At 44.1% G+C, this 24,491-nt stretch overlaps 1 protein-coding gene across 1 annotated transcript in view; it reads right to left on the bottom strand.

Annotated features, from left to right (window-relative positions):
* The window catches only part of IGF2BP1 (insulin like growth factor 2 mRNA binding protein 1), a gene marked incomplete in the record, with an annotated part of 2,071,998 nt that overhangs the window by 222,960 nt on the left and 1,824,547 nt on the right, over positions 1-24,491 (bottom strand). Inside the window, 2 exon segments of the mRNA XM_044055393.1 lie at positions 11,458-11,589; positions 22,392-22,416. Of these exon segments, the coding sequence (XP_043911328.1) occupies positions 11,458-11,589; positions 22,392-22,416 (157 nt within the window).

Raw genomic sequence — 24,491 nt, 5'->3', positions numbered from 1 at the left:
AACAAATAGGAATGAAAATCTCTATGGGGAATCTGCTTTCCACAGGTAAGACAATTAACCTGTTCTGACATTCGTTAAGACAAGAAAAGAGCGTCACCAACGGGGCACTTAGCTGTAGTTGACTTCAACTTTGTAGTCTGAAACAAAAAAGGTAAACTGTCAACCAGCACTCATGCAAGAAATGCTTCTGCTTTGGCCTCCGCAGCAAGGAAGACTGAGGAAGTGACGTTGGCTGTCTCCTTTTGCATCGTATGCTCTTAAGTCCTTTACAACCGACAGCTGATGTCATTTTTACTTACCTTTGGTATTCTGACCAATCGATAGCTACCGGTAGCCGGATAACCCACTGGTTAGGACTGCAACAGTGAAACACAAGGAACATTGTCTTTATTTAAAGGAGCGTCTAGTAATTTGGATTTGACATGATCTGGCAAGGACTGCTCCTTCAGCCAAGCATGTCTTCTCAGTACAGAGACAGTGACTGCAGCTCTGCCAGATGCTTCTAGGGCATCAAAGCCACACTGCAAAGTATGCTTACTAACTTGGTTTGCAGAATGCATAAGCTCTTGCAAATTTTTATTTTCTGCACAGTCTGGAAATATTACCATTTTTTGTTTAATGAGTTCCATAATATGTTGCTGGTACTTCAGCATGTTAAACTGGCAGTTCAATGCCCTGATAAGCAAGAGTTGCAGAGGTATATACCTTCTTACCCCACCTGTCTAAAGTTCTGGAATCCCTGTCCAAAGGGGTAGGATTTTTGGCAGTAGTAGCCTTAATACCTTTAGGTCCCTGGGAAATGATATCTGGATCAGCAGTAGGATTCTTGAAAAGAAACTTGTGGGAATCAGGCACTCAGTAGTACTTGTCAGGTTTCTTAGGGGCAGGAGGTAAGGTGTCTGGAGTAAGACTGGATTCCATGAAAGCATCATCCACAACATCCAGGACAGGAGGAACAGCTACAGGCCTGTGCTGAGGTAGCTTTTAAAATTCTCTGAGTCTCTTTTTGGACTAAGGATAGTCTTGGCATTCCCAATGGAAATGCTCTCAAAGTATGGAAGGTTTCACCAAAAGAGAAATCCTGTGGAGGGGAGGCAGAGGGAATGGATTCCTCTGCACCTGAATCCTCACAGGCTGATATAGGCATGTCCTGATAATCAGGAAGGGTCAGAGTCATCGCACTCCTGGTCTGTAAAATCTGAAGGCAACTGAATTCTTTGTCTCTTAGCAGGAGAAGGCTTGGTTCCCCTAATTAGTGTTACAAGGTCTTCAGACATTCTAATCATTTGTTTTTGTGGCATAGGGGCCTGAGCATGTGCTTTCGTCAGATACTCTGGGACTAAGAAAAGTACAGTTATGTACACTTACCATAAATGTAGATGTTAAGAGTATATTCACTGTTGCAGTCATTACATTTGGGTAATCTGCTGGCAGGTTGCCCTCAGTCGGTCTGAATAACAAAGTCTTGGGTCCTGCGTCGGTTGCTGTCTCCTCTTCCATGAAGTCAGGTCGTCAGGGGTATAAAAACATGCAGCCGACGCCATTTTATTCAGTTTTTCTTGCCCCAGATGTCAGGTGCGCCCCCCCCCCCCAAATGGGGAGCAAAAAAATATATATATATATATATATATATATATATATATATATATATATATATATATATATCTATATAAATAAACTTGTAAAACTATATATAAATGCACTTTCAGAAACATAAACTTTACCTTTGACTAAAAGCAAATACACCACAAAGGCTTACGAGTATAGTGAAGGAAAGAAAAGGTATAGAAACGGGGATGGTGGGTGGGTAAACCCGGACTGCAACAGTGAATACACTAACATCTACATTTACGGTAAGTGTACACAACTCTTGTATATTCTTCGTGTTTCACTGTTGCAGTCATTACATTTGGTTAGAATCCCAAAGCTATGAATGGGAGGATGGAATTAAACAGCATTAGGAGTGGCCATAAGGCCCTGCAGGACTGCAGTGGCAAAGCCTACCCTGGATTTAGAGAAGAGAGGTAAATTATTATGCTTTGTGAAGGTATGAACAGAGCTCCAAGTAGCAGCTTCTAGAATGTCTTTGGTTGGTACCCCTCTGAGAAAAGCTGCTGAAGTAGAGGCGGCCCTGGTGGAATGTGATCTGATCCCCTTGGGCACAGGTTTACCATGGTGCAAATAGCAGAAATGAATGCAGCGGCTTATCCATTTAGAAATAGTCTGCTTTGATATAGCCTTCCCCTCTGATCCTGCAGCAAATGCTACCAGTAGTTGCTCAGACTTTCTTAGGGATTTGGTCCTGTTTAAGTAAAATCTTAGTTCTCAGTGTACATCCAACGAATGCAGAATCCGCTCCCCCTTGTTCTGCGGATTTGGGTAAAATGTTGGCAGGTGAATGGTCTGGTTAAGAGCCACACTGGATACCACCTTAGGTATAAAAGAAGGATTGGTCCTGAGGGCCACTCTGTCCAGGTAAAATATAATGAAAGGCTCCAATGCCATGACAGCCTTAGTTCTGAAACCCTTCTTGCTGAAGTGACTACCAAGAGAAAAGCTGTTTTCCAAGACAGAAATTTTACATCCGCAGTTGCTGCTGGTTCAAAAGGAGGCAAGGTGAGTTTTTCCAGCAAAAAACTGAGGTCACATGCAGGTGTTGGTGCTCTCCTGGGAGGCCTTAAATTTTTGGCCCCTCTAAGATACTGTTTAAGCAGTGGATGAGAAAAGGGAGAGGCATGGATTTTTATTGAAGAAAAAGATAGGCCCTTGTCAAGCATCTCAGTTAAGTATTGTAAAATCTGAGGAATATTGGGCTTTGCTGTGTCTATTCCTTGTGCTTGGTTCCAAGCACAGAATCTCTTACATTTATCAGCATAAGATTTTCTAGTACTAGGCCTTCTGGCTTCCAAAATGACATCCATCACAGATTTACTGAGAGGTGTGGTTTGAATAATTAGTTGATTAGCCATGCTGCAAGATTCAGAGTTTTGAGCCAAATGTGCAGAATTTGAAAGTTCTGCTTCATAGGTTCATACTAGGCTATCTGCCCGAGGGCATTTACAAGCCTAGCCCATAGTTTTGTGGCTTACGCCACCCCTTTAGTATGGGGAACTATACCCATTATTTTGCTGTGCCTCTGTTGAGCAGTGACACTGAGGTAATCCCTGGAGTATATCTGCGATCTCCCATCCATTGGTCAAGATTTCTCTTGAACAAGGCCAGCGAGGTGCTCTGCCTCACATATACCGGGATTTTATTCCACAGCATAGGGAGTCTCTGGGTGATGAATCTATCCCTCCAGCACGTCCTATTAATAGCCGTGTCGAGGTTTAAGTCTCCCGCCCTTGTGGCTCTGACGGATCTAGATTTTTTGAGGTGAAGCATATTCATCAAATCTGGGTTTGACATGGCCTTGTATGTTAGGCAAAGGTCACCTCTGAGCAAGTGTGACTGAATAGAGCTGGTGTTCTTTCAGTCGGGCAGCATAGGACAGATGTTTGAGACCCTTTATCCTTTTGGTGAGGAACTTTTGTGGCCTCTCCAGCTGCTGCAAGTGTCGGGTCAGATACATTCCGAATGGGGCATTGTACTCAATCATTGGTTTGATGAGTGATGAGTATAGGGAGACTATGACCTCCCTTGATCTAGATGAGAATCCCTTCATGATAAGGTGGGCAATGTAGAAGGTCTTCCTAACTACTTTAGCTACATGGGTGTCGAATGACAGACTACTATCAACCTGGTTCCCCAGGTCCCTGATAACTTCTTCTGTGCTCAGTGGATTGCCACCTATTTGGTAGCTAGGAGTAACCTTGTTTTTCCCGAAGGGTATGACTATGCATTTTTTGGCATTTAACTTTAGGCCATGGCTCTGGCACCAGTTATCCGTTTCTGTGAGACCCTTCTGAAGGATATCTGTGTCAGATGTGTTTTCTACTATGGCCAGTTTGCAGTCATCTGCAAACTTTGTCAGCCATAACCCTCCTGTGTTTGCTTGTACTTGGAAAAGTAGATGCCAAACAAGAGTGGGCCCAGGACTGAGCCCTGTGGTACACCACTTGTAACAGGCTTTGAGTCTGACATGGTGCCAGCAACTCTGACCCTGTGGGTTCTGTCACTCAGCCAGTTTGCAACCCATCTTGTGATGTATGGGTTAACATTTAAGCTGATGAGTTTTTCAATGATACCCGAGTGGGGTATTGTATCAAGGCCTTCGCCAGATCGAGGTAGGCTGTATGGACTGCCTTTCCTCATCAATGGCTTTGGTGACTGTTTCAAAAGTCAACCAAGTTTAGAAGGCATGATCTGCCTTTGACAAAGCCAAACTGGGATGGATCCAAAGTCTGCAAATTCCCTATGTCTTTATTTATGAGGTCCATTATGATCCTCTCCATGGCTTTGCAGATAAGGCTTGTCAAGCTAATGGGCCGGTAATTTCCAGGGTCGGTGGAGGCACCGCCTTTGTGAAGTGGGACCACAGTTGCAGTGCGCCACTCCCTGGGTATGTATCCAGAGGTAAGACTATGATTAAACAGCTGTCTTAGCTGTGGGTTTAATTCCTCGTTGAGTTCGTGGAGCACACAGCCGGGGACACCACCAGGTCCCATGGATGCTGTGTTTTTTGCTTTGGAGAGAGCAGTTCTCACTTGGGCGTTGGAGATGTTTGGGGGGCTGCAATCGCTTGGTATAGATATCTCTCCTTTTGGGGGGGGGAGAAGTTTGCACTGAACCTGTCAGCCAGTATGTTGGCAATGTCTGTAGGATCAGTAATCTTCACATCATTTTGAACTAGTTCTGAGCATATCTGGGAGTTTTCTCCCAGGTTTCTAACATAGCTAAAGAAGGCCTTATGATTGTCTTTTGAGTCTTTAGCTATTTTTCTCTCAAAATTTGCTTTGGATGATTTTGAGAGCTCTTAGTTTTTTACTTATAGTGATCAAGGGTGTCTTACCTTTTAAGGATTTTGCTCTATCTTGTAGTAGCTTCCTCCTTTTGTTGTAGAGTTTGTTTATGGCTGGGGTCCACCAGACTGGACGCTTGCCTTTGATACAAAGAGTCTTTGTTTTGCTTGGGATTGCCTTATCCATGCAGTCCTGCAGGTGCTGGTAGAAGGCATTTGTAAGTGATTCAGCGGCTTAGGTACTGTTTTCCGCTCGGGGCCTTAAAGGAGACCACACTAGTCTTTAGAAGTGTGAAGTCGGCTTTGAAGTTCTTTACTGTGGTCTGTTTTATTTCAGGTGGGGGTGGGATGAGGACCTCCAGCGAGATTAGTTTGTGATCTGATCTCACCAGTGAGGGGTATACTTCTGGTGTTGAACATTGTGCTCCCATGTTCGTGATGATGAGATCAAGTATGTTTTCTCCTCTTGTGGGGATGGTGACTAGTTGTTCCATGGCATTTGAGTTTATGAATTCCAGGAACTTTTGGGCTAGGGTGTTTGGGCTTGAGTAGTGTTCCCAGTCTATATTAGGGTAATTGAAGTCACCTAGTATGATGGTGTTTGGTGATACATTTATCCCCTCTAGTGTTTTCAGGAAGGCCATGTGAGGTTCCTGAGTTTGTGAGGGTGGCCTGTAACATGCTACAATTTGCAGAGCAGTCTTGCCTATGGTTAATTGCACCTGGATGGTCTCCGATGCATCGTGCTGGGACTGTAGATGAGGTATTTGAGGCAAGTACCATGGAGGAAGGTGTGACATATTCCTTAGAAGCGGGTACCAGTGCTGGCGATGCCAGTCCGGAGCAATTAGGATCATTTTTGTTTTTTCCTGTCTGACTTTTAGTAAGACCTTGGAGAGTAGAGGTAGAGGGAGAAAGGCATAGACTGATAGGTTTTTCCAGCTGAAGGATAGAGCATCCACTTTCCATGCTTTTTTGTGATGAGTTCTTGTGCAGAATTTGTAAAACTGATAATTTTGGGGAGAGGCAAATAGATCTATGTCTGGACTCCATTTCTGTGTTAACATGCTGAAGACTTGTGGATCCAGTTTCCATTCGTGCGGGTCCATAAGATATCCGCTTAGGTCGTCTGCCAGAGTATTTTGCTTTCCTGGCAGGAATTGAGCTTGAAAATATATTTGGTAAGTCAAGGCTGTGTTCCACAAGGCCATAGCTAGTCTGCAAAGGGGGTAGGAATGTGCACCCCCCTGCTTGTTTATGTACCACATAACTGTGGTGTTGTCCATCTTTATCAGTAGTTGCCCTGGATGCAGTAAGTCCTTGAAGGCTTGCACCCAGGAATGTAATTATTTGTGAGGGTACCAGTTGTGATTTCTTTTAATTTATGGTGTACCCTAGGCATGCTAGAAGCCTTTTTACAAACGCCAGATGTTGAAGAAGAGTGCCTTGTCCTCTGCTTGAATGAGACAGTCGCCCAGATAAGGACACATTTGAATGCTTCTTTGTCTGCAGAATGCAACTATTGGTGCCAGGCACTTTGTAAACACCCTGGGCACAGCAGATAAGCCAAAGGGCAGTGCAGAGAATTGGTAATGCAAAAAAATCTGCCTTGAAGCGGAGGTATCTTCTGCATGATTCCCTTATTGGGATATGCAGGTATGCCTCAAGTCTAGAGTTGCTAACCAAGCATTCTTGCCTAGCATTGGCAGAAGCTGTTGTAAAGTCAGCATTTTGAATTTTGGGATGTCCAGGAATGTGTTCAGAATCGATAAGTCTAGTATTGGATGCCATGAAACGTCTTTTCTGGGTACCAAGAAAAGTCTTGAATAAAAATAGTGTCATTTTTCCTTTTCTGGTACCGGTTGAATAGCCCCCATATCCATACAGGACATGACTTGTTTCTGGGCCTCTGCCCACTGGTTTTGTGCCAGATCCGGCCATCCGTCTGGAATTGGCAGAGTATGGAAATGAAATCTGTACCCCTGGGATACCATGTTTAATACCCACTTGCCCTGGATAATTAACCGCCAGTTTTGAGCATGAAGTGCTAGTTTTCCCCCCAAGGGGACTGCCAAAAGGTAAGTGCTTGGAGATGGTAGAGGAAAGTCATTGAGACTGCTTACTGTAGGGTTGTGCTTTGTTACCTCCAGATTTGGAGGTGGAGGCACCCCATTGCTTTGACCTGTAAGAACCCTGTGATTGATATCAGGAGCCTTTTGAGCACCTGGGTTTGCCCTGAGTGGCTCTGTTGGACACAGGAAAGGACCAATTTTTAGTAGGCCACTGCCTACTGAACCTGGGTGGCTGCACTTGCAAGAAATCTTTTACAGTTTGCATAGATTTAGCTTTGACTTCCATTTTCTTTAAAACCTCTTCTGCCATATTACCAAACACAGTATCATGCTGCAAAGGGGCATCCAACAATTTAGCTTAAACATGACCAGGCACGATTTTGCTCCTTGAGCCAGGCATGCCTTCTAATCACAGATCCAGTAACTGCAGCCCTACAAGAAGCCTCCAAGGAATCAAAACCACACTGCAAAGTACGCTTTCCAACCTGTTCTGTTGGATGCAATAACTTTAACTTTTCCACACAATCAGAAATCAACATTTTCTGTTTCAGTAAGCCCATAACATGCTGTTGATATTTAAGCATATGAAACTGGCAGTTTAAAGCCCTGATTGCCAAGGTTGTAGATGTATAAACCTTTTTGCCCCATCAATTGTCTGGAATCTCTATCAGAAGGGGTAGGATTTTTGGCTGTAGAAGCCTTAACACCCTTGGGACCCTGAGAAATAGTCTCAGGATCAGCCGCAGGATTTTTGAAAAGAAATTTGTGGGAGTCAGGAACCCTGGAATATCTGTCTGGCTTACTAGGAGCCGGAGGCAGGAAATCAGGAGCCATGCTTGATTCCGAGAAAACATCAACCATGTGTAATACAGGAGGTATTGCCAAAGCCCTATGCTGAGGAAGAAGGAGGAAATCCCTAAGCCTCTTTTTTGATTCAGAGAAGTCCTGACTCTCCCAGTGAAAATGTTCCCTTAAAGTAAGCAAAGTCTCTCCAAGAGAATAATCCTCAGGAGGAGATGCAGATGGGATGGATTCCTCTGCATCAGAATCCCCATAGGGTGGAATAGAAAATTCCTTATCAGAAGAGGAATCAAAGGAAATGGAAACCTGATCTGAAGATTCATAATCAGTGCCTTGAATAGGCCTCTTAGCAGGGGGGCACCCGATCAAGGTAATTAAATCCCCAGCCATTTTGATCTTTTTTTTAGGCATAGGGGCCTGAGCATGTGGCTCATGAGTTGGTTTTTTTAGACAGAGAAGTTGTTTTTGACCTTGTTTTTGATGCTGGCGTCGGTTTAATATAAAAATGTTGAGGCCTGAAAACACCCTCAGAAGCCGGTGCCTGCTCAGCGGCTCCGGACCCATGCAAGGGAGAGACATCCGCGGGTTCAATACTCTTGAGAATCTCGTGCCATACCGAACTCCAAATGGGTCTCAGTAGAGGCCTGCGACTCAAACGTAGAGGGTATCAGGGGCTGTGAAAGCACCTCACTGAGTACCAGCAAACTGGCGACTGGCTTAGGAGAAGCTTCGTTGTCGGTTTTGAACCTTGACTGTTTGTCTTGTCTTTTTCCTTGCGTTTTTTGTGAACTCCGGTAGCTGGATTGCTAACCGACGACATTTCAGGATAGTTGAACCTTGAACCAAAATATTTAGAAGCAAAAATATACCGACACTTAATAGTGCATTGGTTAAATCTAGCACAAAATCGACAGCAAGGCACATTGTGATCAGGGCCTAGGCAAGGAATACAGTATAAATGAAAATCCTTATGAGGTATTTGCTTCCCACAAGTAATGCAATTATTAACTTTTACAGACATCGGTAAGGAGCAAGAAAAAGTTTCACCAATGGGGTACTTCGCTTTAGTTTGAAGAATTCGGTTCTAAAACCTGAATATAAACATTTCAGAAATTGGCCGACCAGCACTTGTGAACTGCTTCTGCTTTGGGCACCGCGCGGTGGACTGGCAACTAGGTTAACAGAAGCATCGTCGGCAGTTTTTGACCTATGCGGTCTGTCTCTGTCTTTATCCTTACGTTTTTTCACAAGTTCGGAAGTTGGATGACTTACTAAAGCCATTTCAGAATACGGAGATAGAGAGTGAAAGAATTTAGCAACAGAAATAGCCCAACGAATGGTTCGGGCATTAAACAAGGCACAAAACAGACAGCGAGGGACGTCGTGGCTGGGCCTAAACAGGTGACGCAGTAAGAATGAAAATCTCTGAGGTATTTGCTTTCCACAGGCAAGACAATTGTTAACTTTTTCTGATATCGGTTAGAGCAAAAAAAAAAAAAAAAAAAGGATCCCCAATGGGGTACTTAGCTTTAGAAGACTTCCGCATTATCAACTTGAAAAATGAAAATTCCAGGCAGCGGCCGACCGGCACTTAGGAACTACTTTGGGCTCCTCCTCGGCAAGAAAGACTGATGTAATGGCGTTGATTGCCTGTTTTTATACCCCGGACGACCTGACGTCTTGGAAGAAGCAACAGCATCCGATGCAGAAATACTAAGACTCTGGTATTTGGGCCGACTGAGGGCTACCTGCAGGCAGATAACCCAAGTGTTGTGACTGCAACAGTGAAACACGAAGAACACCTTAGTATTGAAGCTGATGCAACTTAACTGGCTGAGGCTTCAGCTACATCATAACTGCATCTCAAGGAGTGTCTATTCACTTGAGAGAGGAGTGCTATCAGAGAAGACAAGGAGGCCTTGGCTGCACAGTCAGGGATGTCAACTAAATCTTTAGTGGCTTTGTCCAGCAGAGCTAAGGAGTATTTGGTCATATGAGTTTTGCAGTTGGTGGCTGTAAATGAGAGTGTAGCAGAAGTACAGACTTTCTTTCCCAACCTCTCGAGTCTTGCTGTCTTTATCAGCAGGGAGGATAGTAGTGGTAGGAAGGAGCTTGGAGGCTCTGTCCATAGAGATGGAGAGAGGGCAGGATTAGTAGAAGGGCACTTAAAGAGAAATTTCCCCATCTCAGGGACTTTATAGAGTCTGTCTGCTCTATGTGGGGCTGAAGGTTGGGAGTCCGGGTTAATGGAACCTGAGGCAAAAGCATCCAAGAATGCAGGTTGAATAGGAGGAATGGCAGGACGACTGGGACAGTCTACTTGAATAAGGTCATAAAACTTTTTTTTGTACATCAGACATATCAGAAAACTGCCACTTAAAGTAGTCGTTCATTTTATTAATAGTTTCCCCAAAGGTAAGATCCTCTACAGGGGAATCAGGCTCAACAGAGCCCTCCTCAGGAGATCCATATCCCACGGGGGGATGAGATATGGGAGGAGTAAGAGAATGAGTCCTCAGAGGAATCGGACAATTCCTCTTCTTCAGGCTGATCTACCCTCCTTTCAGGGATGAGAGGTCTGGGAATAAGGAGAGGAGGAATAGTGGCAGAGGGTTCTGCAGAAGGCCTTAGGGCCATAAAGGCATTGAACAAGCTCTGGCTGGAGGCCTGCCAATCTGGCATGCTTTCAGAGGTTGGAGTAAGGTATCTGTCATTTTTTTGCTTTTTCTTTAAAGGCTTCGCTGGTGACTGAATAGGAATAGGCCTTGGGTCAGGGGTCGGAAGGGCCAGAGTGAATGCTGGTTCCCCCCCATCTAAAGCACGCACCGGTAAATGCTCTGTGGATGTTTCGTCCTCTCGAGATTGTGCGGCTTCCTCAGAGGTACCCGCTTCATCTACACTGGCGGATGCCAGAACCTCATTCAAGCAGACATCAGCTACAGACTGAGGTATGGCAGACAAGAGGTGCAGCAGATGAAGTAGGCTACGAGGACGTGGCTCTCTTCCTAGGCAGTTCAGATGGGGCATCGGGCACGGCCTCCATCCCTAATGCTATTTGGTTCAAACGCAGATTCTCTAAATACAAATGCAAGGCCTGCAAATGGCGGTGTAAGGTCTTAGGGACAAATGATTAGCAAATAGCACAGTTCTCATGGTAGTGTTCCCTCTCTAGACAAAAAAAAGAGACACCGGTCATGGGTGTCTGTGGTGAATCTGCAGACTGCACTTGTACTTGCCCTCACCAGATAACATGAACAGACTAATTATCAACAAAGTAGGACTGAAAGAATCCCCAAAGGGTACTTAACTGAATTTTTTTTGATCCGACGTCCGTGAGAATCAGGAGCACCTGGTGTACAACTGGCGGCTGAAAAGTTGTGAAGGCTGGTGTGTGCGGACGTCACTTTTATGGCCCACATTCCTGCAGCCACGTCAAGACGTCCGATGCGCCAAGAGTAAATGAAAACCTTTGGAAACCTGGCCAGACAAACTGGAGAGGAAGAAGGGTAAACCTACAAGTAGAATACTGCAACACTGCAATAGAAGGACATCATCCTCTAAATTTTACTGACATTCATGCCTGTCCTTTCTCTTAAAATGCAGACACAAATGTTGGGTACAAGTCACTACTTCCCAAGGCCACAAAAACAGTTACACATTCATGTTACAGAAAATGTCACTTACTGTTTTGCCTCCCTTTCCTATAACCCGACCTGCAGCTGAAGCAGCAACCTTGATGTGAGTTTCCAGTTTAACTTCTTCTTTTGGTCCAAAAAAGTTCTCTTCTTTCAGTTTCCCATAAATTCTTCCCTGAGCCTAGAGATAAAATAATTTTCTTAGACACCTCTATGCAATAAAATATGAACACAAAACAAGTTAACAAAATTCCATTTCTTTACATCAACTTGTCCTGTTCATATCCTGTTTTTGTTACACAGATGCACTTCACCCTCTTGCAATAAAATATCTGAGTGCATTACCATGTAAATGTTACTGAGGTGATCCTTTAAAATGACACTGCACCTTGAAACAGTTCACTGCAAAATCAATATGAAAAAATTGGCAGGGTATGGACAGCTCTGACGAAAGGATTTTATAAAACAGTTAAAAGCGAGGTTGTGGCACAAGTGGAAAGCTCCTACAAGGTAATTTAAGGATGAATCAGTTGGTTAATCTCAGACAATGCACGCCTTTGGTAAGATATGAAAAAATAGCTGTCATAACCACCAAACAGATGTGAGAAAGTACAGTTGTGTACACTTACCATAAATGTAGATGTTAGAGTGTATTTACTGTTGCAGTCATCACATTTGGGTTTATCTGCTTGCAGTAGCCGTCAGTCGGCCTGATTAACAAAGTCTTGGGTCCTACGTCGGTTGCTATCTCCTCTTCCGTGACGTCAGGTCGTCAGGGGTATAAAACATGCAGCCAACCGTCATTACATCAGTTTTTCTTGCCCCACATGTCAGGTGCCCCCCACATGGGGAGCAAAATATATAAATAAATATATATATATATATATATATATATATATATATATATATATATATATATATATATATATATATATATATATATATATATATATATATATATATGTGTGTGTGTGTGTGTGTGTGTAGAATAAAAAACACAAAACATCTACCCCCAAACAAAAGCAAATACACCAAAAAGGCTTTTAAAGATAGTAACAGAAATGTGAGGTATAGTTAGAGAAAAAACGGGGGGCTGGAGGGAGGGTAACCAGGACTGCAACAGTGAATACACTTGAACATCTACATTTATGGTAAGTGTACACAACTGTACTATGTTCTTCGTGTTTCACTGTTGCAGTCATTACATTTGGGTAGAATCCCAAAGCTATGGTTGGGAGGATGGATTTATACAGCATTAGGAGCAGCTATAAGGCCTTGCAGGACAGCAGTGGCAAAGCCTGCTCTGGATCTAGAGAAGAGAGGTAAATGGCAATGTTTGGTGAATGTATGAACTGAGCTCCAGGTAGCAGCTTCTAAAATGTCTCTGGTAGGAACCCCTCTGAGAAAGGCTACAGAAGTAGATGCAGCCCTGGTGGAATGAGATCTGATCCCCACTGGGGACAGGTTTACCATGGTGCATATAGCAGAAATGAATACAATGGCTTATCCATTTGGAAATAGTCTGCTTTAAAATAGCCTTTCCCTCTGCCCCTGCAGCAAATGCCACCAGTAATTGCTCAGATTTTCTTAAGAGATTTTGTCCTAAGTAGACTCTTAGTTGTCTGTGTACATCCAATGAATGCAGAATATGCTCACCCTTGTTCGGTGGATTTGGGAAGAAAGTTGTCAGATGAATGGTCTGATTAAGGGCCACACTAGATACACACTTTAGGCATAAAAGATGGACTGGTCCCGAGAGCCACCCTTATCTGGGTAAAAAATAATGAAAGGCTCCACTGCCATAAGAGCCTGTAGTTCTGAAATCCTTCTAGCTGAAGTGACTGCTAAAAGAAAATCTGTTTTCCAAGAGAGAAATTTTAGGTCTGCAGTAGCAGCTGGTTTCAAAGGAGGTAAAGTAAGTTTTTCCAAAACAAAGCTAAGGTCCCATGCAGGAGTTGGTGCTCTCCTGGGAAGTCTTAAATTTTTGGCCCCTCTGAGGTACTGCTTTAGGAGAGGATGAGAAAAGAAGGCTCTGTGTTGTAATGAGCTGAAAAGGCAGAGGCATGGATTTTTATGGAAGAAAAAGATAGGCCCTTGTGAAGCATCTCAGTTAAGTATTGCAGAATCTGAGGAATATTGGGCATTGCTGTGCTTATTCCTAGGAATTGGTTATAGGCACAGAATCTTTTCCATTTGTCAGCATAACGTTTCTAGTACTAGGCCTTCTAGCCTTCAAAATGACATCCATCACATGTTTGCTGAGAGACGTAACTGGTGAAATTAGTTGATTAGCCATGCTGCAAGATTCAGAGTTTGGAGCCGTGTGTGCAGAATTTGATAGTTCTGCTGAGACAGTAGGTAAGGTGCCTGAGGCAGGTACCACACAGGAAGGTATGACATCGTGTAGGAGCGGGTACCAGTGTTGGTGAGGCCAGTCTGGAGCAATCAATATCATTTTTGTTTTTTCCTGACTGACTTAGTAAGACCTTGGAGAGCAGAGGAAGAGGGGGAAAGGCATAGACTGATAGATTTTTCCAGCTGAAGGATAGAGCATCCACTTTCCAGTCTTTTTTGTGATGAATTCTTGTGCAGAATTTGTCCAACTGATAGTTTTGGGAAGAGGCAAAAAGATCTATGTCTAGGATCCCCCATTTGCATGTCAAGATGCTGAAGATTTGTGGATCCAGTTTCCATTCGTGTGGATCCATAAGATTTCTGCTAAAGTCGTCTGCCAGAGCATTTTGCTTTCCTGGCAGGAATTGAGCTTGTAAATGTATTTGATAAGTCAAGGCTGTGTTCCACAATGCCATGGCTAGTCTGTAAAGGGGGTAGGAATGGGTACCCCCCTGCGTGTTTATGTACCACATGACTGTGGTGTTCTGTCTATCAATAGTTGTCCTGGATGAAGACAGTCCTTAAAGGCTGTCAGAGCATTCTGTACAGCTAGCAACTCTTTCTGATTGATATGTAGGTGCATTTGATTTGGGCTCCATTGGCCCTGAATGCATCTCCCTGCCAGATGCGCCCCCAAGCATAATCTGATGCATCTGTAGTCAGGGTTTGGGCGACACGGGGTGGAATGAATGACATGTTCCTTGTTTTGATGGCAGGCCTCTACCCACCATAGGAACTCTAGCTGCAGGCAAGGAATGATAGGAATCATTGTTTCCAGGGTGTGACAATGTTGACTCCATAAGCTTTTTAGGTACCATTGAAGTTTCCTCATATGCAGTCTTGCATATGGAATTAGAAGAATGCAGGAGGCCGTGAACCCCAAGGCCTGCAGAACTTGTCTTGCAGACAGCTGGGTTTTTGTGGCCACGTGTTTGAGGTAAGTCATAAATTGAATTTGTTTTTCTGGCGTAAGGTATGTCATCTGGGCAGTTGTATTCAAGCTTGCACCCAGGAATGTAATTATTTGAGAGGGTACCAGTTGTGATTTCTTTACGTTTATGGTGTATCCTAGACAAGTTAGAAGCCTTTTTTATAAATGCCAGATGTTTTAGAAGAGTGACCTTGTTTTCTGCCTGAATTAGACAATCGTCCAGGTATGGATCAATTTGAATATTTCTTTGCCTGCAAAATGCAATTACTGGTGCCAGGCACTTTGTGAAGGCCCTGGGCGCAGTAGATAAGCCAAAGGGCAGTGCAGAGAACTGGTAATGCAAACAGCATGCTTTGAAGCAGAGGTATCTTCTGCAAGATTCCTTGATTGGGATAAGCAGATAAGCCTCTTTTAAGTCTAGAGTTACCAACCAGGCATCTTTGCCTAGCATAGGTAGTAACTGTTGGAGAGTCAGTATCTTGAATTTTGGAATGTCCAGAATTGTATTTAGAATGGATAAGACCAGAATTGGATGCCATGATTTGTCTTTTCTGGGTACCAGGAAAAGTCTTGAATAAAAACCTTGTCCCTTTTCCTTTTCTGGTACTGGTTAAATAGCCCCCATATTCATGAGGGACATAACTTGTTTCTGGGCCTCTGCCCTCTGATTTGGGGGCAGATCTGGCCATCTGCTTGGGACTGGCAACGTGTGGAAATGAAATCTGTATCCCTGCGATACTACATTTAAAACACATTTGTCCTGGGTAATCAGTTGCCAGTTTTGTGCATGAAGTGCCAGTTTTCCCACCAAAGGGCGGCCAAAAGATAAGTGCTTGGTGATTGCAGTGGAAAGTCAGAGACTTTTTTCCGTAGGAAGGTGCCTTGTTACTTCCAGATATGGAGGTGGAGGCACCCCACTGCTTTGTTCTACAAGTTCCTTGCAACTGAAACCTTTTGAGCCTTTAGAATGTCTGGGTTTGACCTGAGCAGCTCTAGTGGGTACTGGAAAGGACCAGTTCTTAGTAGGCCAGTGCCTACTAAGCCTGGGTGGCTGCACTTGTTGGAAATATTTTACAGTTTGCATAGATTTAGCTATATCTTCCATCTTTTTCAAAACTTCTTCAGCCTTATTACCAAATAGACTGTCCTGTTGTAAAGAAGCATCTGACAATTTTGCATTAACATGGTCCGGCAGATTTTGCTCCTTGAGCCAAGCATGCCTTTTTATCACAGATCCAGTTACAGCAGCCCTGCAAAAGGCCTCCAAGGAATCAAAACCACACTGCAAAGTACGTTTCCCAACTTGTTCCGCTGAATGCAATAAATCCTGCAACTCTATTTCCACACATTCAGAAATCAACATTTTCTGTTTAAGTAAACCCATGGCATTCTGTTGATATTTAAGCATATGAAATTGACAGTTTAAAGCCCTGATTGCCAAGGTTACAGACGTGTAAACCTTCTTACCCCATCTATTCAGCACCCTGGAATCTTTATCAGAAGGGGTAGGATTTTTAGCAGTAGAAGCCTTAATGCCCTTGGGACCCTGAGAAATGGTTTCAGGGTCAGCAGTAGGGTTTTTAAACAGGAATTTGTGGGAAGTCAGGAACCCTGTAATATCTGTCTGGCTTACTAGGAGCCGGAGGCAGGGAATCAGGAGTCATACTGGACTCAGAGAAAACATCAACAATGTCTAGAACAGGAGGTATAGTCAAAGGCCTATGCTGAGGAAGAAGGAAATACCAAAGTCTCTTTTTAGATTCTGAGAAATCCTGACTCTCCCAATGAAAGTGTTCCCTAAAGGTATGCAAAGTTTCTCCAAAAGAAAAATCCTCAGGAGGAGAAGCAGAAAGGATGGAATCTTCTGCATCAGAGTCCTCATAAGTGAGAATAGATAATTCCTGATCAGAAGAGGAATCAGAAGAAATAGAAACCTGATCTAAAGATTCATAGTCAGTGCCTTGCCTAGTCATCTTAGCAGGAAGGGGATGGGTACCCCTGATCAAGGTAATTAAATCCTCAGCCATTTTGATCATTTGTTTTTTAGGCATTGGGGCCTGTATATGTGGCCCAAGCATCAGTTATTTAGACATAGTAGTTTTTGGCCTTAGTTTTGAACATGGCATTGGTTTAATAAACAAATCTTTAGGCCTGAAAACACCCTCAGAAGCTGGTGCCTGCTCAGCAGCTCCGGACCTATCTAAGGTAGAGACATCCGCGGGTTCAATACTTAAAGTATCGCGCGGCATACCGGACTCTGAATGGGTCTCGGTAGAAGCCTGCGAATCAAAAGTAGCGAGTATCAGGGGCTGCAAAAGCGCCTCACTGAGTACCGGCGAACCGGCGACTGGCTTAGGAGAATCATTGTCGGTTTTGGACCTCGATGGTTTGTCGCTGTCTTTTTCTTTGCATTTTTTAGGTATTCCGGTAGTCGGATTGCTAACAGACGACATTTCTGGATAGTTAACTCTCGAGCCAAAATATTTAGAAGCAACAATATACCAACGTTTAATAGTGCGTTGATTAAATTTAGCACAAAACCGACAGCAAGGCACGTTGTGGTCAGGGCCTAGGCAAGGAATACAGTACAAATGAAAATCCTTATGAGGTATTTGCTTCCCACAAGTAATACAATTATTAACTTTTACTGACATCGGTAAGGAGCAAGAAAAAGTTTCCCCAATGGGGTACTTAGCTTTTAGTTGAAGGTTCTGAAACTCGAAAACAAAAATTTCAGGAGTCCGGACGACTGGCACTTGCAAACTGCTTCTGCTTCGGGCCACAAGAAAGACTGATGCAATGGCATCGGCTGCATGTTTCATACTCCTGACGATCTGACATCATGGAAGAAGGGACAGCAACCGACGCAGGACCCAATACTTTGTTAATCAGGCCGACTGAGGGCAACCTGCCAGCAGATTACCCAAATGTAATGACTGCAACAGTGAAACACAAAGAACATCCAGGACTGCAACAGTGAATACACTTGAACATCTACATTTACAGTAAATGTACACAACTGTACTATGTTCTTAGTGTTTCACTGCTGCAGTCATCACATTTGGGTAGATTCTCAAAGCTAAGGATGGGAGGAGGAAACTGGATAGCATTAGGACCAGCTATAAGGCCCTGCAAGACTGTAATGGCAAAGCCAGCTCTGGATTTAGAGAAAATTGGCAAATGGTAATGCTTGCTACAAGAATGTACAGAACTCCAGGTAGCAGCTTCTAGGATGCCCCAGGTAGATATGCCTCTGAGAAAGGCTGTAGAGGTAGACGTAGCCCTGGTTGAGTGGGGTCTGATCCCCTGTGGGATAGGTTTTCCATGGTGCTTACAGCGGAAATAAATGCAATGGCCTATCCATTTGGAGATGGTTTGCTTTGAAATAGCCTTCCCCTCTGTCCCTGCAGCAAATGTCATCAGCAGTTGTTGAGATTTCCTTTGAGGTTTAGTTCTGTCCAAGTAGAATCTAAGTTGTCTGTGCACATCTAAGGAGTGCAGTATCAGTTCCCCTTTATTCTGTGGATTAGGAAAGAAGGTTGGCAAATGAATGGACTGATTAAGGGCCACACTGGATACCACTTTTGGCATGAAAGAGGGATTGGTCCTGAGGGACACCCTGTCCGCATGAATGATGATGAAAGGCCCCACTGCCACAAGGGCCTGTAATTCAGAAACCCTTCTTGTTAAAGTGATTGCTAAAAGGAAAGCTGTTTTCCAAGAAGGGAATTTTAAATCTGCAGTAAATAGCAGCTGACTCGAATGGAGGAAGGGTGAGTTTCTCCAATACAAATTAAAGTCCCAGGCTGGAGTTGGAGCTCTCCTGGGTGTTCTTAAAATTTTGGCCTCTCTGAGGAACTGCTTGAGCAGTGGATGAGAGAAGAGGGGAGGTTCTGTGTTATAATGAGCTGAAATGGCTGAGGCATCAATTTGTATTGAGGAAAAAGACGGTACCTTGTAAAGAGTCTCATTTAAGTATTGTAAAATCCGAGATAAATTGGGCACTGCTGTGCTCATTCCTTGAGATTGGTTCCAGGCACAGAATCTTTTCCATTTTTCAGCATAAGATTTTCTAGTACTAGGCCTCCTTGCCTCTAAAATGATATCAATCACTGGTTTACTGAGGGATGGTAAAGGAGAGATTAGGTAAGGTCCAGGCTGCTAGGCTCAGTGTATGAAGCTGAGGGTGCAGAATCTGGTTCTCCTGCTGAGACAGCAGGGTAGGAGTTTGAGGCAGGTGCCATGAGGCCAGTGACACACTGCGCAGGAGGGGGAACCAGTGTTGGCGTGGCCAGTCTGGTGCAATAAAAATCGTCCTTGGTTTGTCTTGTTTGATCTTTAGTAATCCTTTGGAGAGCAGAGGCAAAGGAGGAAAGGCATAACCTGTTAGGTTTTACCAGCTGAAAGAAAGCATCCACTTTCAAAGATTATCTGTGGGGAGCCCTTGTGTAAACATTTTTCCAACTGATGGTTCTGGGGGGAGGCAAACAGGTCTATATCTGGGCTCCCTCATTTGCTTGGTATTTCATGGTAGGTACAAAACTGTACTATGTTCATCATGTTACACTGCTGCAATCATTACACTTGGATAGAATCCCAAAGCTAAGGTTGGGTGGCTGGTCTATAAAGAGTTAGGATTGGCTATGAGGCCCTGCAGAACTGCAGTGGCAAATCCTGCTCTGGATTTAGAGTAAAGAGGCAGGTGGTAATGCTTGGTAAAGGTGTGCACTGAACTCCAAGTTGCAGCCTCCAAAATTTCCTTGGTAGGTACTCCTCTGAGAAAGGCTGTTGAAGTGGCTGTTGCCCTGGTGGAAATGCGGCCTAATGTTATTTGAGACTGATTTTCCATGCTGTGTGTAGCAGTAATGTAGACAGTATCCTATCCATTTGGATATAGTCTGCTTTGAGATAGCCTTGCCCTGTGATCCTCCAGCATATGCTACAAACAGTTGCTCAGTTTTCCTGAAAGCTTTTGTTTTGTCCAAGTAGAAGCGTAGCTGCCTGTGTATGTCCAAAGAATGCAGAAGTTTCTCCCCTTTATTCTGGGGGTTTGGATAAAAATTTGGCAAATGGATGGTTTGTTTAAGAGCCACACTAGATACCACCTTTGGCATAAAGGTAGGGTTTGTCCTTAAAGAAACCCTGTCCTGATGAAAAATTATAAAAGGTTCCACTGCCATTAATGCCTGTAGCTCTGAGACTCTTCATGCTGAAGTTACTGCTAGGAGCAGAGCTGTTTTCCATGATAAAAACTTTAGATCGGCTGTATTGGCTGGCTCAAAAGATGGCAGGGTTAGTTTTTCCAAAATGAAATTGAGGTCCCAAGTTGGTGTTGGTGCTCTCCAGGGCGGTCTTATGTTTTTAGCCCCTCTGAGGTACTGTTTTAGCAAGGGATGAGAGAATAAAGGAGGATCCATGTTGTAATGTGCTGAAATGGCAGAGGCGTGGATCTTAATTGAGAAGGATGGGCCTCTGTCCAGCATCTCAGTTAAGTATTGTAAAATCTGAGGAATGTTTGGAACAAGAGGGTCAAGGTTTTGAGCCTTGTTCCAGGTGCAGAATCTCTTCCATTTTTCTGAGTATGCTTTCCTGGTGCTAGGCCTCCTGGCCTCCAAAATGACATTCATGACAGCTTGAGAGAGAGGTGTTGCCCGTTTGACTAATGAATCTGCCATGCAGCCAGGTTTAGGGCTTTGAGCTGACCATGCAGGATCTGATTGTTTTGTTGAGTCAGAAGGTGCGGAATTTGAGGTAAAATCCATGGTGGGCCTTGAGCTAAGTTCCTTAAGATAGGGTACCAGTGCTGGCGTGGCCACTCTGGAGCAATCAGGATAATCTTTCTTGTCTGGCTTTTAGGAGTACCTTTGAAAGGAGAGGCAGTGGCGGGAAGGCATAAACTTTTAGGTTTTTCCAGCTGATCAACAGAGCATCCACTTTCCATGCTTGCTTGTGATAAGTCCTTGTGCAGAATTTTTGTAGTTGGCAATTCAGTGGGGAGGCAAAAAGATCCATGTCTGGGCATCCCCATTTTTGCATTACCATGCTGAGGATTTGTGGATTCAATTTCCATTCGTGAGGGTCCATGATATTTCTGCTTAGATTGTCTGCCACAGTATTTTTCTTTCCTGGCAGGAATTGTGCTTGCAGGTGACCTTGATACGTTAGAGCTGTGTTCCACAAGGTCATGGCTTGCCTGCATAGGGGATAAGAATGAGTGCCCCCTTGCTTGTTTATGTACCACATTACTGTGGTGTTGTCTGTCTTTAATAATAATTGTCCTCGATGCAGAAGGTCCTTGAAAGCTGTTAGGGCATTTTGAACAGCCAACATCTCTTTTTTGACTGATGTGAAGATGCATCTGGTCTGTGGTCCACTTGCCCTGAATGCATTTTCCTGCCATGTGTGCTCCCCAGGCGTAATCCGAAGCATCTGTTGTTAGAGTCTGCCTGGCTGTGGGTAGGGTAAAAGGCTGACCCTTGTTTAGGTGACATGCCTGTGCCCACCATCGAAACTCCTGTTATAGGCAGGGAATCATTGGTATTACTGCTTCTAAACTGTGAGAGTGCTGAGTCCAAACACTTTTTAGGTACCATTGTAATTTCCTCATATGCAGTCTGGCATATGGTATTAGTAGTATGCAGGATGCCATGAATCCCAGGGCCTGCAGAACTTTTCTTGCAGGGAGCTGGGACTTTTTTGCCAGTAGTTGAAAATAATGAGTTGGTTGAACTTGTTTGTCTGGTGTGAGGTAAGCCATCTGGGCCGTTGTATTTAAGCTGGCACCCAGAAATATAACCTGTTGTGAGGGCACTAGGTAAGCCATCTGGGCCGTTGTATTTAAGCTGGCACCCAGAAATATAATCTGTTGTGAGAGCACTAGTTTTGACTTCTTTTCATTTACTGTGTACCCTAGAGAAATTAACAACCTTTTTACAAACACCAGATGCTGTAGAAGAATGTCCTTTGTCTCTGCTTGAATGAGGCAGTCGTCCAGGTATGGATATATTTGAATTCCTTTTTGTCTGCAAAATGCAATTACTGGTGCCAGGCACTGTGAAGACCCTGGGCGCAGTAGATAAACCAAAGGGCAGTGCAGAGAATTGGTAGTGCATTGTACCAGCTTTGAATCTGAGGTATCTTCTGAAATTTTGTCTGATAGGGAAATGCAGGTATGCCTCTTTGAGGTCCAGAGTAACAAGCCAAGCCTTCTTGCCCAGCATGGGTAGAAGCTGCTGTAATGTCAACATTTTGAATTTTGGAATATCCAGGTAAGTATTTAGAATTGAAAGGTCTAGTATGGGCCTCGAGGCCTTGTCCTTTCTGGGGACCAGGAAGAGTCTTGAGTAAAATCCTTGTTCCTGTTGTGGTACCTTTTAAATAGCTCTCATGTCCATGGGGGCTGAAATTTGTTTTTGTGCCTCTGCCCATTGATTTTGTGGCAGGTCTGGCATTCCTTTTAGCCTTGGTAAAGTATGAAAGTGGAACCTGTAACCTTGAGACACAATATTCAGAACCCATTTGTCTCGGGTGATTGTTTGCCAGTATTGAGGAAAAGTGCTAGTTTTCCCCCTAAGGGGGCTTCCAAAAGGGAAGTGCTTGGCATACAAAGGGGAAAGTCATTGTGACTGTTTTCCATAAGGTTGAGACTTGTTCTCAACCTCCTTTTGGGGTTGAGGCGCCCCACTGTCATCTGTTTGAGCCTTGTGGTTGAGATCCGTCTCTTGGGTGTCTGTATCTGCCTCTCTGTGGCCTGTCTGACACTGGAAAGGACCAATTCTTTGTTGGCCAATTTCTGCTAAATCGAGGTGGCTGTACCTGTAAGAAATCTTTGACTGTTTGCATAGATTTAGATTTATCCTCCATTTTAACACTTCTTCTGCCTTAACACCAAACAAGGTATCATGCTGTAAAGGAGCATCCAATAATTTCGCCTTAACATGATCAGGTAAACTCTGTTCTTTTAACCAAGCATGTCTTTGGATCACAGAACCTGTAACTGCGGCCCTACAAGAGGCCTCTAAGGAATCAAAACCACATTGTAGAGCATGTTTTCCCACCTGCAACTGCAAGCAATAAATCCTGCATTTCTTTACAATCAGGAGCTTCTGAGCTTGCAAGCATTTTCTGTTTTAACTGAGCCATTACATATTGTTGGTACTTAAGCATGTGAAACTGGCAATTTAAAGCTCTTACTGCTAAAGTTGCAGAAGTGTATACTTTCTTCCCCCATCTATCCAAAGCTCTGGAATCTCTGTCAGAGGGCACTGGATTTTTTGCAATGGAAGCCTTAACCCCTTTTGGACCCTGGGAAATAGATTCTGGATCCTCCGAAGGGTTTTTATAAAGAAATTTGTGAGAGTCTGGGACTCTATAATATCTATCTGGCTTGGCTGGTGCAGAGGGCAAAGAATCAGGAGATAAGCTGGATTCAGAGAACACATCATCCACAATATCAAGCACAGGCGGAATAGCCAAGGGCCTGTGCTGTGGCAATAAAAGGAAATCCCTGAGCCTTTTCATGGATTCTGAGTAATCCTGACTTTCCCAAAGGAAATGCTCCCTCATGGCATGTAAAGTTTCCCCAAAAGAGTAATCCTCAGGAGGAGAGGCTGAAGGGATAAAGTCTTCAGCATCAGAGTCCTCATAGGGGGGCGGGTAGAGAGTATCCCTGGTCTGAAGAGGAATCAGATGAAATGGAAACCTGATCAGAGGAAACATAGTCTGTATCCTGCCTAGGCCTTTTCTCAGGAGGGGGATGGGAACCCCTGATTAGAGTAATGAGGTCTTTGGCCATTTTAAGCATCTGTTTTTTAGGCATGGAGGATTGTCCAGGTGAATGCTGTACTTGTTTCTTTGTCTTTAATGGTACTTTTTGTCTTGGCTGTTGTTTTAATGGTAAGTTGTGAAGGTCTGAAAACACCCTCAGAAGCCAATGCCTGCTCAGCAGCTCCGGACCCATCTGAGGGATTAGTTTCCATAGGTCCAATACCTTGAGTTTCTAGAGACCTAGTTGTCTCCACATGGGAGTCAGAGGCGGCCTGTGGCTCTGAGGTAGCAGGTGTCAGGGGCTGCGAAAGTGCCTCACTGAGAACCGGCAACTGGCCTAGAAGAGGTTTCGTCATTGGTTTTGGGCCTCGGATGCCTGTCTTTATCCTTGTCCTTGCGCTTTTTTGGTATTGCGGTTGTTGGTTGATCCGCCGGCATAGTATAATTGAATCTTCGGCCAAAGTAGTGCACAGCAAAATCAAAACGTCTTTTTATAGAGCGTTTTTTAAATCTAGCACAAAATCGACAACTAGTGACGTCGTGATCAGAGCCTAGGCATGGAATACAGTAAGAGTGGAAGTCCTTATGAGATATTTGCTTCCCACAAGAAATACAATTAACTTTTTCTGACATCGGTCTGAGGCAAGAAAAAAGTTTCCCCAACGGGGTACTTAGCTTTATTGAAGACTTTGGATCTGAAATTCGACTTCAAAAATCTCAGGAGTCTGCCGACCGGCACTTGCGAACTCCTTCTGCTTCGGGCACCGCGCAGCAAGAAAGACTGAAGAAAATGGCGTTGGATGCATCTTATATACCCCTGGCGCACTGATGTCAGGGAAGAAGCGACAGCAACTGACATAGGACCAAGACTTTGGAACTCTGGCCGACTGCGGGACCGCCTGACGGCAGGATAACCCAAGTGTAATGACTGCAGCAGTGTAACACGAACATCTGAAAGTGAGGTACGTCATTGTCAGGGCCTAGGCAAAGAA

Source organism: Protopterus annectens, chromosome 13.part0, assembly GCF_019279795.1.
Source record: "Protopterus annectens isolate FY-2018-M chromosome 13.part0, PAN1.0, whole genome shotgun sequence".
NCBI classification, from domain to species: domain Eukaryota; kingdom Metazoa; phylum Chordata; order Ceratodontiformes; family Protopteridae; genus Protopterus; species Protopterus annectens.
Note: the sequence above shows the minus strand (reverse complement) of the source record. Positions and strands in the feature narration are given on the sequence as shown.